At 49.5% G+C, this 18,362-nt stretch overlaps 1 protein-coding gene across 1 annotated transcript; it reads left to right on the forward strand.

Moving 5' to 3' along the window:
* The first annotated feature begins 3,722 nt into the window (after positions 1-3,722).
* ATOX1 (antioxidant 1 copper chaperone) lies at positions 3,723-14,620 on the forward strand. Its single transcript, XM_045998876.1, has 4 exons — positions 3,723-3,870; positions 9,171-9,246; positions 11,748-11,916; positions 14,486-14,620. The coding sequence occupies exons 1-3, from the start codon at positions 3,781-3,783 to the stop codon at positions 11,870-11,872; spliced, it is 291 nt and encodes a 96-aa protein (XP_045854832.1). The 5' UTR covers positions 3,723-3,780; the 3' UTR covers positions 11,873-11,916; positions 14,486-14,620.
* The last annotated feature ends 3,742 nt before the right edge of the window (positions 14,621-18,362 follow it).

Below are 18,362 nucleotides of genomic sequence, written 5' to 3' on the forward strand. Positions count from 1 at the left end.
TTATAAAGCAAGGAAAGCAAGGTGCAAAATTCTGTATAGATGCCTTTTGTTTGAAAAGGGGTAGTCACGGTGGGAGGGAGACTGGCTTTTCCCTCTACATCCTTTTGTGCTATTAGACATTTTTTAAAAAATATGTACATAGGGAGCCTGTAAGCCTACATCCGTTCCAGATAACACTTGCTGTAGTTCCTTTCAGGCTTATTTGTATGTAAATAACAGGAATTTATACAGACATTTGCATACAGGAACTATAACCCTGCACATTTTCCTCTCTCCATGTGTCATATCTAATGAGTTTCCATAATGCTGCCTGTCTCTGCTTCACCTCCCCTCCTCCCCCATTCTCTGGTCTCTGTTCCTCTGCCTTTCCTTTAATGTCCCCACCCCTTACGCCCCTGCGGCGATCTTGCTTTCCCGGTCCCAGTACACACTTGTGCCCAGTGCTACCCAAAGGCTGAGCTTTGCCTCCACTTCACCTAAGGAAATGCCTGGCAGGTGGGAAAGAGGTGTGAAGGGTTAAGGGGAGCATTTTGTCTGTAGGGGAGGAGTCAGTGGCAGGGAAGCTAGGAGTGATTCAAGCAATTAGAAGAGTTCTAATATTTTTTGATGCCTATGCTGTGCTGAGCAATGTGCTAGGGAGTTTGCCTACAGTATCATATATATTCTTCCCACTAATACCACAAAGTAGGTTTCTTTGAGGAACCCATATGTCCTTGTTGGCCTGTAACAGTCATGCTGTATGCCTACTGTTCTGGCATCCCCTCCCATTCTCAGGAGGTTTGGATAAAAAAAAAATCATATAGTCAACTATTCCTGTTCTCTGAGGATATTAAGGCTTAGAGAGGTAATTGGCAAATGAGAGGACTAAAATTCAAACTCTGCTCTGTATGGTTCTATATGGTATATATGGACTGAACTGTTGAGGCCCTAAACTTCAACGTGACTGTGTTTGGAGATGGGCCTTTGAGGAGTTAACAAAGGTTAAATGGGGTCTTAAGAGTGGGGGCCTATTCAGCTCAGGTCATGATCTCAGGGTCCTGGGATCGAGTCCCGCATCGGGCTCTCTGCTCGGCAGGGAGCCTGCTTCCTCCTCTCTCTCTCTCTGCCTACTTGTGATTTCTCTCTGTCAAATAAATAAATAAAATCTTAAAAAAAAAAAAAAAAAAGAGTGGGGGCCTAATCCAATAGGGCTAGTGCCCTTATAAAAGGAGGAAGAGATGCCAAAGTTAGCTCTCTCTGCCATGTGGACACAATAAGAATGCAGCCATCTGCAAGCCAGGAAGGGAACCTCACCAAGAACAGAATAGCCAGCACTTTGACCTTGGACTTTTTGGCCTCCAGAACTGTGAGAACTGTGAGAAATGTGGTTTATTTCTCCCAGTCTGTGATATTTTGTTATAGCAGCCAGAGCAGACTAAGATAGGCTCTCATGTCCATACTCCTTCCGCTCCCCATGCTGGAGGTAGGCCTCTTCATTCAGGGCCAGTGTGAGTCAGTGACTGGTCCTGGCCTAGATTTATCCCTTCCATTTTGTGTTGCTTGAGCCTGGGCCAAGGGTGGATCCATCAGCCTCTTCCCTAAACTGAGGTAGACAGCTTGTGGTCACTGTATCAGTGCAAGTCTAATCAGGAGAGGGAAACCACACCACAACTGGAACCAGGAGAGTTTAAAGGTTATAATGAGTCTGTGATAATGAGGCATCAGCTGGTAACCAGAGAACTCCATAAAGACTATAGAAAGTAGCGATACAGGAGCAGCCACTGCTGGTAGAGCCAAGCTAGCACATAGAGCAACCCAGGAAGACTCTCCCAACCCCCACACTAGGCTGGGCTCCAGGCCTCGTGGCCCACTGAATGGCAGAGAAGTGGCTGTGATGCCATGCCGGTGGAACTTGCTAGAAATCCACCCTCTGGGCTGGAAAATTTCCCTCTAGGGTGCTGGAAGAAGCTATTCACAGAGACACTTCACTGAAGGCAGTCTGCTATGAAAGTACGCGAGGGAGGACAGACGCTGGAGGAAGCTGCTGGCTGTTAGGGGCTGCCAGTCCCTGTGAACAGTAGGAGTCTGGTGCTGAGGAAGCCAGCCTCAGAAGATGCGCATGGGGGCAATGGCAACACCCACATGGCAAGGGCCTGGTGAGTGAGCACACTGGAACCAGGAAGGAAAACCTTTCCCCCTCCAGTGTGTCTCCAGGACCTCTACTGACAAGGTTCAACATCCTGCCAGCGGACAAAGGAAAAAGAAAATATTTAAAGGGTCCAAGTTGGGGCACCTGGGTGGCTCAGTTGGTTAAGCTTTGGCCTTTGGCCCTGGTCATGATTTCAGGGTCCTGGGATCGAGCCCCACCATCAGGCTCCTTGCTCAGCAGAGTCTGCTTCTCTCTTCCCTCTTTTCTCCCCCTGCTTGTGCACGCTCTCTGTCAAAAATCTTTTTTAAAAAATTAAAAAGAGTCTAGATCCATTTTCATAGAGCAAACGTAAAGGGTGAATTGGAAGTGAAACAATGAATAATGAACACACTTTCTCAAAAAGGTTTCATGTATTTTTTTCTTTTCTTTTTTAAATTAACATATAATGTATTATTAGCCCCAGGAGTACAGGTCTGTGAATCGCCAGGTTTACACACTTCACAGCACTCACCATAGCACACACTCTCCCCAATGTCCATAACCCAACCACCTTCTCCCTCCCTCCTTCCCCCCAGCAACCCTGTTTGTTTTGTGAGATTGAGTCTCTTATGGTTTGACTAAGGTTTCATGTATTAAAACTACAGTTTTCCTCATCCAGTGGTTCCCCAAACCAAGCAGAGGAGGGGTACTAAAAGTATACCTTGAGATTAAGGGGCAGTGAAGCTAGGGTGAAGCCTAGAAATCTGGGTTATTAATAACCTGTCCAAGCAGTTCTGTTGATCCGAGCTCTCTGAAACTACGGACTCTGACGGCAGGTTCCTTGGACATTCCAAGGAGAGCGCACCGCCCCGATGCTTCTGGGTACGGAGATGGGGGTGTGTATGTGACTGAGGTTCCTAGTCCCGGCAGGCCTGTTTCTCTGTTAGTGTCTTAGAGCACCTCTGCCTTCATTGTCTTCAACCATGGCTGTGGATCTCATATCCTTGTCTCTTCATTTCTCCACCTCTCTTTGTGCCTGCCTCTCAAGCCCACTCTTGTCTCCCCACTTTTGCGCTTGCTGTTCCCTCGGCCTCCCTCCTTCCCCAAAAGCTCCTCTTCCTTCTTCTCCACCGTAGACTCAGATTACCTCCGCCCGGAATCGCCTCGTCCGGAACCCTGTCTCCCGCCCCCAACACACTCCAGTCTGAGTTAGAGACCCTTTCCGTGCTCCCAGGATACAGCCCTTCTAACACTGCTTTTTCACCGCCCGCTTCCTCGTCTCCCGACTGGGCGACGTGTTTTCCACGAGCGCACCTTGGATGCCCAGCCCTGCGCTGGCTCACGGTTGGGACTCATTTACCCGAGTAAACGTGATCGCCCCTTTAGGGAGGGGCGGAGTCTGTCGTCTTCCCTGCTGGGGCCCTCGTATTCCCAGCCGGTAGGACACACCTGACACGGAGCACGTGGTCTAAAAATGACCAGTAGGTGTTGGAGGCTGACGGAGAGGGCGGTGCGCGAGTGGGGCGTCTCCGGCCCCGCCCGCCAGGACGGCCAACGGCTGCCCTGCGGCTCCCGGCGCACGTGGCCAGGGGGCAGGGCCTAACTGCCGGCCGGCCGGTGGGGGCGGGGCCTGGCGGGAGGGGCGGCTCCTCCGGGAGCCCAGCCCCGGAAGCATGGCAGCGCCAGCCCTCGGAGCCGGCAGCAGTGACGCTCCCGCAGCCGCCGCCGCCGCCGCCGCCACCAGCCCATCCACAGCTATGCCGGTGAGTGCCTCCTCGCTCCCGCCCCGCGCAGTCCCGGGCCGCCGCCGATCGGCCACGCGTCGCTCTTCAAGGGCTCGAGCGGGAGCCGGGGCTTTTGCCTGCCTCTTTTCTCACTCCCTCCCCATCTACTGCCAGCTTCTGCGACCCTCCAGAAAATCCGATCCGAAAGGGGTTTTATGTAGGAGTCAGGCCTCAGAACATTGGAGCTGCAAGGCCTCCTGGATTTACAGGCCCAATTCTTCCCTGCATAGACGGGGAAACTGAGACCCGGGGAAGGGCAGAGTCGCCGAGATCACCCAGTGAGCGGGTGGCGAGCTGGAACTGGGACGTCTAGTCCCCGCGCCTTCCCGGTTTGCCCCTGTCTGCGGTAATGGCTTGAAGGGGGGAATGGGGGAGGGGCAGGTGGCTATTGCCTCCTGGACGGGGCAGGTTTTCAGAGGTCCGTGGTTTTCCTTCATTCCCCCTGCCCACTCTGGCCCATTTCCGTTCAGCCCTGGGGGACGCTGAACTTTTCCTACCGATCACTTTCTGAACCTGAATCCATGAACCTAGGAGACGCTAAGGGACCTGCTCAAAAGTTGCCAGTTGCTCAAAGAAGAGTTTGGGGAGGAATGAGCAGGTCTTAGGTGCCTTTGCCACTCACTCAGTCTTAATGCACATACGTGGTTGCTCAGGGTCTGGTTTTGTAGATAAGAAAGTAAGGACTAAGGCAGATAAAAAGAGAAAAAGCGCAGTAACTTACTGGAGGTCTCATTTAGGCGTTGGGTGGAGTCAGAATTAAGCCCCTTATCTTCGGGCTCCCATCTCTCCAGGCCTGACCACTTGGGAAATAAATGCCAGACAAAAGTAGTTCTACCGGATTGAGAGTAAGCTGTGTTGCCAAGTACATCCTGTAGATCCTGGTTGGGGTCATGTGGTGTTAAGCAGTTCCCCCAGGGTGCCTAGTTTATGGCTCTGCTTCACGTGGATACCCAGAGGTGTCCCACAGATGCCTGTGTCTTAGCAGCCTAGCTTTCGGGAGCTGGCAGGTAACCCAGAGGCCCCCTGGGCCGAGTCACAAACATCTCAGGTGTCATTTCTCTTGGGCCTTGCCAGGTGCCTTGAGACAAATCCTCAGACAGCACAAAGTATGGATAAAGCAGCTGACGTTATCAGCCCTCCTACTTGAGCAAAGCTACCTGTGGCAATGTTAAGAGAACAGCTGCCTGCGACTGGGATAGTTAGGGTCACAAGGTTTTCGGAGAGGGTGGCAGTGAGGGAAAGGCCAGCTTCAGGATCACTCTATTCTGTGTTCACTTCTGGAGATTTTGACGAATGACCCTCCAGAGCACATGGTCAAGAGTGAAGAGGACACTTGGCACCGTATCACAAGACGAGCAACTGCAGAAAGGAGGCTATTAGTCAAAGGGCTGTGGTCAAAACTGGTCAGAGTGTCACCTGAGAGTTACTCAGACAAAAATTTGGAATCTTGGAAGCCTCTTTGAAAAACCTGTGCCCTTGCTTCTCACCGAGTGACCTTGGGCAAGCCGCTTTACTTCTCTGTGCCTTTGTTTCCTCATCTGTAAAATGGGGGGGGGGTAAAATCTGACCTCAAAGGACTCTTAGTATTAACTGGAAAAACTCCAATAAAATACGTAGCATTGCCACTGACCTAGCTCGTCAGAAACCCCAAGAAACGGTAGCTCTGGTGTCGACCTAGGACAAATGGGGTGGAACTAGAGGCGGGCAGGTGCTAACCCCATTTTAACAAGGACCACATTTTTAACAAGTGGTTAAAAGTTTAGGCTCCGAAGACATTTTCAGTCTCGGCTTGGTTCCCTCACTACCTGTGTCACCCCCAAGTGAGTGACCCAACCTCTGAATCTCAGCTCCCTTGTCTGTCAAGAAAGGATAATAATGGCCATCTCATGGGAACTTTGTGATGATTAAACAAAGTAATGTGTGCAGAGTGTTTAGACAATGCCTGGTATGCAGTCTGTGTTCAAATATTAGTAAACTCCTAATTGACATTGTATTCAAAGATTCAATACCCTGGATATTTGAGAAAGACTTCCTCCTCTGGGAACGGGCCGGACAAGGTGACCCCACAGCATTTCTGCCCTTCCAGTTCTGAGATTCTGTTAAAGAATTGCACAGTTCACTGAACTTTTTCATTGCTTTAAAGAACCTTACAGGTGCCAGGCCTGTCTGAGGGGCTGAGGCAACAGGGGGCTGGCTTGGGATTCTCTGTAAAGAATGGATTACTCTGTCCTTAAGTAGATTTTCTGCCACCCCCAAATTGACTTGAACAACCCCGAGTCGAGGGGAAGGGCACTGAATTGGAACATTTGCCCCCCAGAAGCCGCCTGCTGGCTTCTGACCTCTACTGTGGAGGATGAAAGGAGACCTGCGCTCTGTAGGCCCCAGGAGAAGGCTTCGCGGGTGTGTTGACATTAGGTTCTTGGGCACATATCACTGTGCCTGTTCACGAGGTGTCCCGCTGTCTGAGCTTCTGGGAGTCAGGGTCACAGGGTGGCCCCTGGCAGTGCTTTTGGTTGCTCCACAGCTCGAAAAATGTCCCTGGAGCCAGGAAGGCCTGGGTTCACATCCCTGCCTCGGCACAGATCCCCCCCGTGACTGTGGGGATCTCCGTGAACTCCTGGAAACTTCAGCTAACTCTGGAGTAAAACAGGGTCTCTAGCTCCCTTTCCAAAACGAGGGAGAATCGAGATTCTGTATACAGAGCATTTGGCGCATAGCGGCACTCAATATTTAGGTCTCACATAGGTCTTGCAAGCCCTTTTAAGTCTTTGGGTGGGCATCCAGGTGCAAGCCATTGACAAATCTGGATTGTCTACTGGTTATTATAGAGCAGGAGTCAGCGCACTTTTTCTTAAAGGGCCAGGTGAATTTTTTAATTTTTTTTTAAAGATTTTATTTAATTTATTTGACAAAGAGAGGCAGGGAGAGCACGAACACAAGCAAGGTGAGTGGGAGAGGGAGAAGCAGGCTTCCCGCTGAGCAGGGAGATCCCAATGCGGGGCCGGATTCCAGGATCCTGGGATCTTGACCTGAGCCGAAGGAAGGCAGAGGCTTTGAGCCACCCAGCCACTCCCAGGTGAATACTTTAAATGCTTTAGACTTGAGGAACCATGTGGTCCCTTTATAACTACTCGGCTCTGCCATTCCATTGTCAAAGTAAGCCAGTGGTCTTAGCAGTGCTCCAATAAAACTTTATAAAACCAGCTCACAGGGGCACCTGGGTGGCTCAGTGGGTTAAGCCTCTGCCTTGTTGTAGTCATAGAATAAGCTAAAGGAATAAGAGTATTTAACATAGAAGAAAAGAAAAACTAACCATTTTCTTTAAGGCAGGTTTTGCAGATTTGGACTCAATAAAATAGTGAAAAAACTCGTAGCTCTTGGTCTTAGTTTCCCCTGGACGGCATAATAATAAGCCAGACCCAAACATGTTCTGAGACTTGGAAAGAGCTTGAGAAGCCATTAGTCCAGTTTTTCTCAGGTGTGTGGCCTTGCCTCCCTGTGTCTCCCCAGTGGGTTAAAAATGGAGAGAGCCCCAGGGCCTAGTCCAGAGCCTCAGAGCTGATAGAGGCAGCTGCTTGCTGAGTTCCATGTCCTCAAGTCCCCAAGGGATACTTCTGTGCACTGAGATTGAGAAAACTTGAGTTGGCTAATACCTTTTTGGTAAGATAAGGTGACTGGGGCCCTTAAGGCAGAGGGATTTTTTTTTTCTTTTTTTCTTAAAGCATAGGGATTTTTGCTTGAGGTCTTCCAGCAAGAAACATTGCTATGTCCAGAATTCCAGTTGAGGTAACAAATCTGGAATATTTTGGAATGCTTAGGAGCCTGGGTGGCTTCATCAGTTAAGCACCTGCCTTTGGCTCAGGTCATGATCCCAGGGTCCTGGGATCAAGCCCTGCCCAGCAGGGAGTCTGCTTCTCCTCCCTCTGCCCCTTCTCCCACTCAAGCTCACACACCCTCTCTGTCTCTCTCAAATAAATAAGTAAAATCTTAAAAACAAACAAACAAACAAAAAAAAACAACCACTTTGGAATGCTCCATGAAACATGTAGCCATTGTGGTTTGAAGTGAAAGAAAAGAGAGCTGTGAAACAGGCGAATAATAACCTAATGGAGACTACTAGCAGGCTCCAAGCTCTCAGAGTTTATCTATTGCTCCTGAGTAATGACCCAAAACCTCGGTGGTTGGAAAGGTAAACGTTTATTAATTCTTCGTTTCTGAGAGTCGGGAATCTGGGGGCAGCTCTGTGGGGTGTCCCTGGCACGGGGTCTCTGATGAAGCTACATGAAGATGTCTGCCGGCTGCGAAGGAGCATCTGCTTCCACGATGGCTCCCTCTCAGGGGCTCACCATGAGCCTCTCTCCGTGGGATTGCTTGAGGTCTTTAAGATGTCTTAGCCAGCCTCCTCCAGAGAGAGAGAGCAAGAAAGAAGCCCAGGACCTGATCTCAGAAGTCACATAACATCCCTTCAGCCATATTCTGCCAGACACAACCCAGAGCTCCTCAGCCAGCTGTGTCAATCATCTGCTCACGCAAAAAAAATATAGTAAGCACCTACTGTATGCCAGTCGCTGTTCAAGGCTCAGGTTGCAGCAGTGAACTGAACAATGCTTGCCATCAGGCCCTTGAAGACTATAGGATGTTGAGCCCAGATGAAGTCAGTCAAGGAGTTTGGTGCCTTTATGGGCCCAGCCTCCAACCCACTGGGAGCCTAGGCAGATCCCTTCCTTCCCAGGACTCAAGGTGCTGCCCCTGACCATGAGACACATGGTTGAGAGCAGTGATCTCCGTGTATCAGAATACCAGAGACACTTATTAGCCAGGACAGATGCCCCAGCCCCCACTTGTTGATGAGAATTTGTAGTTTTTCCCGGTAAGACCAGATCAGCATGGCTTGGAGTCCATGGGCCCACCCATGTCAGAGTTACCAGTGGTCTTGAGACCACCCGTAGCTCAAGAATCAAGATTTTGAAGGTAAGACTAGAAACAGAATTTTTTTAAACTAGCTTCCCAGGTGACTCTACTCATTGTGTGCTAGACACTGCCGAAGGCCTTTTAGGGATTATCTCATTCAATACAACAATGTGTGAGATGGAGAAACCCTTACTTAACTCCACGTTGTAACAGAGTGGGCCTGAAACAGGCTAGTGGTGAGTCTGATGACAGCCAGATCTTGCCCTGTCTTGCTGCGCTCTGTCTTGGCCCCCGGGTGGGCCTGTGTGCTGCTGGGGTGTGTGGGTCGTGCCGCAGGACTGCTTCATGGTCCCCTTTGTTTGTTTCAGAAGCACGAGTTCTCCGTGGACATGACCTGTGAAGGCTGCTCCAATGCGGTCAGCCGGGTGCTCAACAAGCTGGGAGGTGAGTGAGGGGCCCTTGGTTAGGGGTCAGGTGGGAGAGGCCAGTGCATGAAGCCACGGAGCCGGAGAAGCTTGAGTTGGTGCTGACAGTAACAGGAAAACTAACAAGTATCAAGTACATACTTGGCATGTGCCCAGTACTCTGCTTGGTGGCTCTGTGCACCACATCATCTGTTCCTCACCAGAGCCATGTACGTGGCTCCTTAGACTGTCTCCATTATAAGCAGAGGGAACTGAAGTTCAGAGAGGTTGAGCGACTTTGCTGAGATCACACAGTCCGTAAGTGACAGAGCTGGGATTTGGCCACACGGTCCTGGCAGCAGTAGTTAATATGTTGGTGATCTTCGGTGTGATCATTTTGCATACAATATATTGGAGTGTCATTTTCTGTTAATGTTTAGAAAATTGTAATAGTTTGATAAAATGAACTTTGACTCAAGTCGTGTGCAGAAGTCCTAAAGTGCTTCTTCTGGACATATTTAGAAAACAGTTATTCTCATCCAGCCCCCTCAGTTCCCAGCTGGGGAAACCGAGGCCCAGAGAGGGCTGGGGTCTGGCCCTGGGGCTCTTTCAGGTAATGACTGAGCTGTGATCAGAGTTCTGGGAGTGCTGGGCAGTCAGTCTTCTAGGATTTTTCACATTTAAAGCCGTACGTAATACCCAGATTTCAGAGGGCTTCCACGTGGATGTGATCCCATTAGCACTTGGAGCATTCCTCTGAGCTGTTCTTTCCATCGGTGGAATGGGGGTGTTGACACCAGAGCTTGGGAGGGAAGGGACTTTCCCAAAGTGAGTCAGTGGTGGCTTCTAGTCCTGGAAACTGGAACCTTAATTTGAAAGCGTCTGAAGCAGTAGGAAAATCCTGGCTGCTGACTTGCCATGTGACTGTGGCCTCTTTTCTCTGGGGCCGGAGTCTCCCTAGCTGTGTGTAGGCATGTCAGCGTATGTCAGCTTCTGCTGTGACACTCTTCTCAGAAGCCCCTCCAGTATGACATGGCATGTTCTGGAAGAAGTGAGGGGTGACGGCCAGCCTGCTTTCCCTCTTGATGGCTTGAGGACACCCAACTGGGAATCTGGGCTCAAGGAGCACAGTTTGAAACCCACTGGGTTAGATGATCCCAGACTTTCTTGCAGCTGTATGATGCCACCAAAATATATATCCCAAAGAGGAAGGAGATACTTCGAACCAAAAGACAAAAATCCAGTGTGCAGCGAGGACACGATACGTTTTTTTTCTCCCTCAGCTTCTGTCAAATACAAATTCAGACATTATGACTAAATCTGTGCCATGGGCTTTTGAAGGCTCTTTGATGTTTGGGGATCTCCCTTTGAACTTGGATGGTTTCTCCCTATCTTTCACAATTGTCCCCACTTGGGTGGCCTCTTAAGGTGGGTCAGAAGGATTAGTTGGAGACTTAGATGAGCAGTGCTGGGCCTGAGGAATCCCAGCTAATGACATATGTGAACTGGAGAGACCATAGGGGCTGGCCACCCCCAATTCCATCATGTACAGATGGGGAAACCGAGGCCTAGAATGGGCAGGACCCGCCTATAGTCATCCAAGTCAGTGGCGAAGCCAGGCCTAGAACCTGTAAGGGCTTTCCCTCTGCATTCCATTGTCTCAGCAAGACACATTCTAGGCATTTCCATGGAGTGCTCTGCGGGGAAGGGAGGGTGCCTTGAAATTGGCACACCCCTTTAGGAGGGTGGTTTTACAATATCAGCATTTAAAAGGTGGCAGTCCGTTGCTCCCCAATTTCCATTCTGTAAATTCATGGTATAGAAATATTTTCACAAGTTTTATATGTTCTAGTATGTTTACTGTACTGTTGCAGCAGGGACCAAGTGGATGTTCGGGGCGTCCACACTGTGGAATGTAGTGTAGCGTTAAAGAGAGAATGATGTAAGTCTGTATATACGGAGATGGCAAGATCCCCTGGACACTGGAAAGTGAAATATAGCAAGACCTGTGTCTGCAGTACGATGCCGTTTGGGGGAATTACTTTTCACTTGTCTGTCTGGAAGAAGAACTGGGTAGATGCCATGCTGTTTTAGTGACTTCTGGACGCCTTCTACTTTCTGGTTTTGTTCAGAAAAATTTTCTTTTTTTTTTTTTTTTAATGGTGAGTCTGTATTAATTATTTTTGAAATAAAAAGAGAAGAAAACTTAAAAGAAGCCCCAGTGTTGAGCAGGGATTGGCAAACTATAGTCTGTAGGTCAAATCTAGCCCACAGTCTGTTTTTGTACAGCTGAGAATAGTTTTTACATTTTTAAAGGGGCATAAAAGCAATACACAGAGAGAGAAGACCATGCAGCTGAGTCCATGTGGCCCCAGATGCCTAAAACATGACTCTGGTTCTTTATGGGAAGAGTTTGCTGATCCCTGGCATGGAGAAAAGGGGAAGGTGGTTGTGAGTCCGAACTCTGGAGCCTAAACTCTCTGCTCTGACTGGGAGGATCTCTGCTTCCTCCCCACATCCCCCACTTCCCTTTTCCTGCAGGAGTTGAGTTTGACATTGACCTGCCCAACAAGAAGGTTTGCATCAGCTCTGACCACAGCGTGGACATTCTGCAGGAGACCCTGGAGAAAACAGGAAAGGCTGTTTCCTACCTTGGCCCCAAGTAGCGAGGGCCCGGATCCCTGGGCCCAAGGTGGACCAAAGGGAGCAGGTGGGTGAGGCCCCAGCCCTCATACAACATATTTCATTATCTGATGCAAATCTCACATTCAGGGAGTCCTTACAGCCCCCTGAGTATGCGAAGCACTGTGTTATGTCTCCCAGGGTCCCTTTCCTGACTTGGGGAGTGCATCTCATGATCATCAGGGTTTAAGTGTAGACTATATGAGCCTAAGCATTGCTCTGATAAACTGTCCCATCCAAGAGGACACCTGTGCCCTGGACCTCATGCTCCTGTGCAATGACCAGGTAAGTTAATTCACCTTGGCCTCTCTCCCTGCTCGGAACCGCCGTCAGCTTCCTGAGCATGGCCACAGCCCCGATGGTACAGAAGCAATCCTCCATGTCCAAGCTGGAGGACACGTCCCCTTTAATTGTCCACAGCGCAGAGAGTCATGCAAGTGTGGCGCTGTGCCGGACTGTTCGCCCCTGTCCGTCACTGCCCAAATCACAGTGACTGCCACGTCCCTCCTGTGGTTCGGCGCTCAGTGCCATTGAGAAACATGAGGCCTGGAGAGGGGAGGGGACTTGACCCAAGCCCCACATAGTCGAGTGGCAGAGGCAGGATGAGAGGGTCCTGAATCAGAGTTCTGTCGTGGCCAGTGGCCTTGTCCCTGTGCATGGACCCACAAGAACCCCCCAGGCAGAAGCCAGCTGCAAGGGACTGATAGGTTATGGCTGTGTCCTGTGTATGGGGTGACGTCACATGTAGATCATGTCAGATGCGTCTGTGTTCCTCATGTTCTTTCTGTCCGTGGACACAGCCCATGGTCAGGGATGAGCCCAGGATGACTAATGATGTCCTCATTTCACGCTGTGACTTTGAATTCTTCTTACATTCTGGAGACTCTTCAGCTGTAGAACGGGGCCACAACCTCTATCCTATTTTCCTGTCACGTGGGGGTTACTGGGAAATCCTTCTGAACGTGAAGGCCGACCCTCAAGGAGAAGATAATGTTTCCATCATGCTGCGGATCAGGGCTGGTCAATGGTTCCTGCATCCCGAGGGGTTCTGTAGGAGAGTGTGGGTGGCGCTCTGGCCTCTCTGCCTATCCCTGGTCATCCGCCCTGTTTTATACGGGGCCTCCGTGTCAGGTTATAAGATTGCGGTTGATAAAAGTGCTCTGAAGAGACAGGATGGAGGGAAGGAAGAGCCAGAACTTCCTGAATAGGCGAACCACACGGGAGAGCCCCAACATAGACCCCTTGCATTGGAGACTCCTGGCCTGAGCATGTGAATCTTGTTCAGCGAAAACAGTAATGCCTGCCAGTTGTAAACCATGGGTAACTTGATGGGTCTTCTTCTCATAGTAGTTTTTTTTTTTTTTAAGATCTTATTTATTTATTTGACAGATGGTGAGAGAGGGAACACAAGCAGGGGGAGTGGCAGAGGGAGAAGCAGTCTCCCCGCTGAGCAGGGAGACGATGCGGGGCTCTGCGCGGGGCTCTGCGCGGCTCCATCCCGGGATCCCGGGATTATGACCTGAGCCAAAGGCAGATACTTAATGACTGAGCCACCCAGGCGCCCCTTCTCATAGTAGTTTTTCAATTTATTGAGGTGAAAGTCACATAACATTATTTAGTGGATTCACTGCATTCATAATGTTGTGCAACTCTGGCTTCAAAGCTTTATCACCCCAGAAAGATACCCTGAGCCACTGTCCACTGCCCTTTCTCCCAGCACCTGGGAGCCGCTAAGCTGCATCTGGCCTCTTGACTTGCCTCTTCTGGATGGTTCATTTCAAGAGAAGCACACGATTTCACTTAGCATAATGTTTTCAGGATTCATCCAAGCTGTACCATGGATCAGCACTTTATTCCTTTCTATGGCTGAATAATTCTCATAGTTTTTAATTAATTTATTTATCTTTGCTTTTTTATTATGGAAGTTTTAAACATATGAGTAGTAAAATGAATCCCCGTGTACCCATTATCCAGATCCACTGATAAATCTGCTCTGTTTCATCTCTGCCCATTATTTTGAAGCATACTCTAGATACCAGCTAATTGTATCTGGGCAAGCATGTCAGCAAGCATGTAAATGCTCCCGCAGACTCAGAGGCACAGTACTTGGTGAGACTCACCAGTGGAGCTTTCCCCCACACATCCCTGCAGCATCTCGTCTCTGTCTGGTTTAAGACGCTCCCCAGTGATGGGTTTGAAGCCAGGTGTGGGAATCAGAGAGAGTTTCTGGGTCATTAAGTCACCTTGACTATCTGTTCATCGGCAGATTGGTTTGCTTGTGATTTTGTTCACTGACTTCCTAGTGTAAACTGAAACGGGACAGGGAGTACTGTCCCTGGTGCCCTAGAAGTCCCCCAGAAGAAGGTGTTGGCAGAGATCAGCTTTAGTGAGATTAATGGGTTCCAACCTACAGGCGTATGACAGCTGTGGTGGGAGTAGAGTGCAGGTGGAATACTGGGTGCCAGTTCTGCTCCAGCATCCGGTTTCCCACGTCACCTCCCACAAGCGCCCCTTAGTGAAACTCTGCTGCTTTTGCAATACCTGCACATGCACAGCAGATGGCGCTTTCGTTCCACTTAACTTCTCGTCTCTTCCAGGCTGCTGATCTCCTGCCTTCCAGACAGACCCGGGGCCTGGCAGTCCTCCTCAGCGATGGCAGTTCTTGCAGAGACCCTCACTTGCCCTGCTCCTCTCTAGCTTCCCTCCAATAAAGTTGAGCCACTTTTGTTGGAGGCGTTGTCTCTTGCAATGTCTGGATGTTACTTGCTTACATGCTATGAAGGAGTTAATTACAGCATTTACTTGGGTGGGAGTTCTCAGGGCTCCTCAGTGGGAGCACCAGGCCTGACCGGTGGTGATTCTTTGCTCTGGGATCTTGGGCAAGTCACTTTCCTCTCTCTTCACATCACCTTTCCCATCTACTAAGTGAAGATGCTGGGCCAGATGGGTGATCCCCTTTGTTTTCAATATTTTGAAAGACTTCTGTCTATCATCAGGTGCATTGCATTGAAGGGATATTAAATCTTTTTTTTTTTTTTTTAAGATTTTATTTATTTATTTGACACAGAGAGAGAGGTCACAAGTAGGCAGAGAGGCAGACAGAGGGAGGGGGAAAGCAGGCTCCCTGCCAAGCAGTGAGCCTGATGCGGGACTCGATCCCAGGACCCTGAGATCATGACCTGAGCCGAAGGCAGCGGCTTACACCACTGAGCCACCCAGGCGCCCTGAAGGGATGGTAAATCTTACAGCAGTTAGAATAGTGCGTGGAGCCCTGAGGACAGACTGCCTGAGACAGAGTCCAAGCTCCAGTACCTCCCAGGTGGGCCACTTAATTTCTCGGTGTGCACAGGCATAAAACGTAATAAGAGCATCTCCTATAAATGGTGGCCGTGTGGAGTAAACGCGGTGACGTGTAAAGCACTTCAAGTTGTGCTTACCAGTTAGACAGTAAACACTCTTTTTTCACTCATTTGTGTGTTTTTCATTAATCATAGGACTACAGAAAATGGCAGTTAGAATTCCAGTCAGCCTAAAAATTAGTGTCTCACAGAGTTCATTCAATTATGTCAAAACAAAGGGTATGTTTTACTGTGTAGCTTTATTTTATTGAAAAATACATATTTCTGGGGCGCCTGGGTGGCTCAGTGGTTTAAGCCTCTGCCTTCGGCTCAGGTCATGATCTCAGGGTCCTGGGATCGAGCCCCGCATCGGGCTCTCTGCTCAGTGGGGAGCCTGTTTCTCTCTCTCTGCCTGCCTCTCTGCCTGCTTGTGACCTCTCTCTCTGTCAAATAAATAAATAAAATATAAAAAAAAAAAAGAAAAATACATATTTCTTTAAACCAGAAGTTCTCAAACTTTTATTGTCTTAGGACACTTTCATACTCATATAAAGTTTTATACTCAAACTTTTATTGTCTTAGGACACTTTCATACTCATCATTGTGTATCTCAAAAAGCTTTTGATCATTAGGTTATGCCTTATTAGAAATTAAATTTTCGAAATGCAAGAATATACGAGCACACATTCCATTAGCCACCGGGACCAGATGAAGTCATCGCGCATCATTTAGATTCTGGAAAATTTCACTGTATGATCGGAAGTGAAAGGAAAAGGCATCTTATGAAAATAGTTTTTCCCCCCTTTGCCTTCTGAAAGGATTTTGGGTGCCCCACGTTGAGAATCAATCCACTTGTGGAGCACTGATGGGGGACCAGCGCTGCTGGGCTCGGATGCCACCCAGCTCTGCAGCTGTGACCCAGCTGTGACCTTAGAGTCCTCACCTCATCTCCCCAGAGGCAGCTTCCTCCACTGCACATGGATAAGGCCTGCACCTCTGGGAGCTTGGGAGCCAGAAACAAGACTTTGTTCCAACTCTAAGCTGCATGCTAGCATAATTTCAGTCCCCTTATGAAAATATTAACTCTCAACCATTTCTGCCTTTGTGGCCCTCAGCACAGAGATGCTCCCAACCCTCATCTGACTTTCTTGGCCACCAGATGGCGGTGTCCTTTGGGTTTGGCCATGAGGAGACCGTTTAAGACCAGTTCAGTGAGTTCTGGGAGGATGAACCTGAGGGTTTTCCCATTTTCAGAGCCTCCCAGGAGGCCTGGTTCAGGCTGGTTGGCCCACTGAGAACGCCCCAGGATTGAGGGACTGGTGCCGCTTGGGACGATTGGGCCCGGGAGGAGTCCCCCGCCCCACCCAGCCCCCCATCCAAGTTTCCAGCTGAGGCCCTGGGTTCTGTTCTTTGAGGCTCCAGAGGGGCCGCGGAAGCTACCACGCCTACCAGCAGCGCAACTAGCTGCCCACAGAGCAAGTGAGTTCACCCAGCAAGCTTCTGCGGGGGTGGGAGTGGGGAGCCGATGTGTCCACGCACTGCTCAGGGCCTCCCTAAGCGCTTGACTCACGCAGCTGCAGCCAGGCTGCTCCCGTGTCTCCCAGGTATTGTGCTTTTGGCCGTGCTGCCCGCTGTAACTGGAATGTTCTCCGCCTGCCTCCCCACCACCAGCCTGTCTCCACGCACAAATTCCTTTCCCTCCCTTGCATACCACAGCTTCCATGAAGCCTCTCCACAACTGGAAGTAATTTATTTCTTCTCCTGGCCCTCACAGCCCTGATCCCACCAGCCTCAGGGGTAGGACAAAGCTCTTTGTCCACGTGTCTTTCCTGTCCTCCAGCATCAGGCCAAGCACAGAACAGGCACCGAGGGAATATCTGATGGGCGTGTTAGTAGGTACCATTCAGAGGGTATTTATCGTCCGTCATGCCCTTACACTGATGTCTGTCGTTCCATCCTATCCGGTCCCCATGACAGTGGACGAGGACAGACCCTGGAGCATGGTAGGTGCAAAGTAGATATTTGTTGTGAGAATCTTTTAAGAGGAAGAGATTGCCTGGTCTAATCCTTTCTGGAGGCTTATATTTTTGTCAGAGTTCCCTGGTGGTGAGTACAACAGCCTAGAGTGACCTCTAGGGTGTTCCCAATAACTCTCATTGTCACTGTTTCTGGGACCGATGGGGTAAAGCTCCCAGCCACTTGGCCTCTGTCAACCATCCATCCTGTGACCAGAGCCTTGGTTTGCTCAGTGCTGACTGAACCCACAGCTAGAGAGAAGCTGTCTGCCCCTCAAGGGGCTGGAGGTAGTGCCTGGGGGGCTGGACGCGAGTGAGGCTGCACCACCCGTCCTGGCCCCGTAGTCGTGTGGGCCCCAGAGGGAGCCCCTCCATGTGCTGAGTGAGCTGAAGCTAGTCACCTTCTCTCTGGACCTGTTAAATCCAATATTTTTATTTTTGAGTTCTTTTTTTTAAACAGCTTTACTGAAGTATGATTCCTTCCATTCAGTAAATTGCACTCACTTTAATGTATGATTTTTAAAGACAAACAAACATACTCATGAAACAATCACCACCATCAAGACAGTGACTAGATCACCTCAGAAACTTTCCTCAGGTCCCTTGGTAATCCTTTCCACCCCTCCTTACATCCCAAGCAACTACCATTCTGCTGTCATAATTAGTTTAAATGTTCTAGACTTTTATATAAGTGCAATCATACAGTATATACTCATTTTTTGTCTGTTTTTTCCCACTCAACATGATTATTTTGAAATTCATCTGTTATTATGGGTAGCAACAACTCGTGTCTCGTTAGGATCGAGTATTAAGTGTTCCATGGTATGGCTCTACCACACGCCATGAATGGTTATTCATTCACCTGTTGATGGACATTTGAGTTATTTCCAGGGTTTTATGCTGTTCTCTGGGACTGGCCAGGTTCCCCAAGGGCTCTGCCCTGCACAAGGGAGAGTCTCAGTGGGCTAGACTCTTCCAACCCAACCCACTCAGACCCAAACCAAGGCAGCTCAGCTGATAGTTCTATCAAATTGGCTTTCTCCTTCAGCCCAGTCCTACATCCTCTAGACTTCAGCAGCTCTGGATTCAAATTCTTCCTTCACCACCTAATAACCGCGGTG

This window comes from Meles meles, chromosome 3, assembly GCF_922984935.1.
Source record: "Meles meles chromosome 3, mMelMel3.1 paternal haplotype, whole genome shotgun sequence".
Lineage (NCBI taxonomy): Eukaryota > Metazoa > Chordata > Mammalia > Carnivora > Mustelidae > Meles > Meles meles.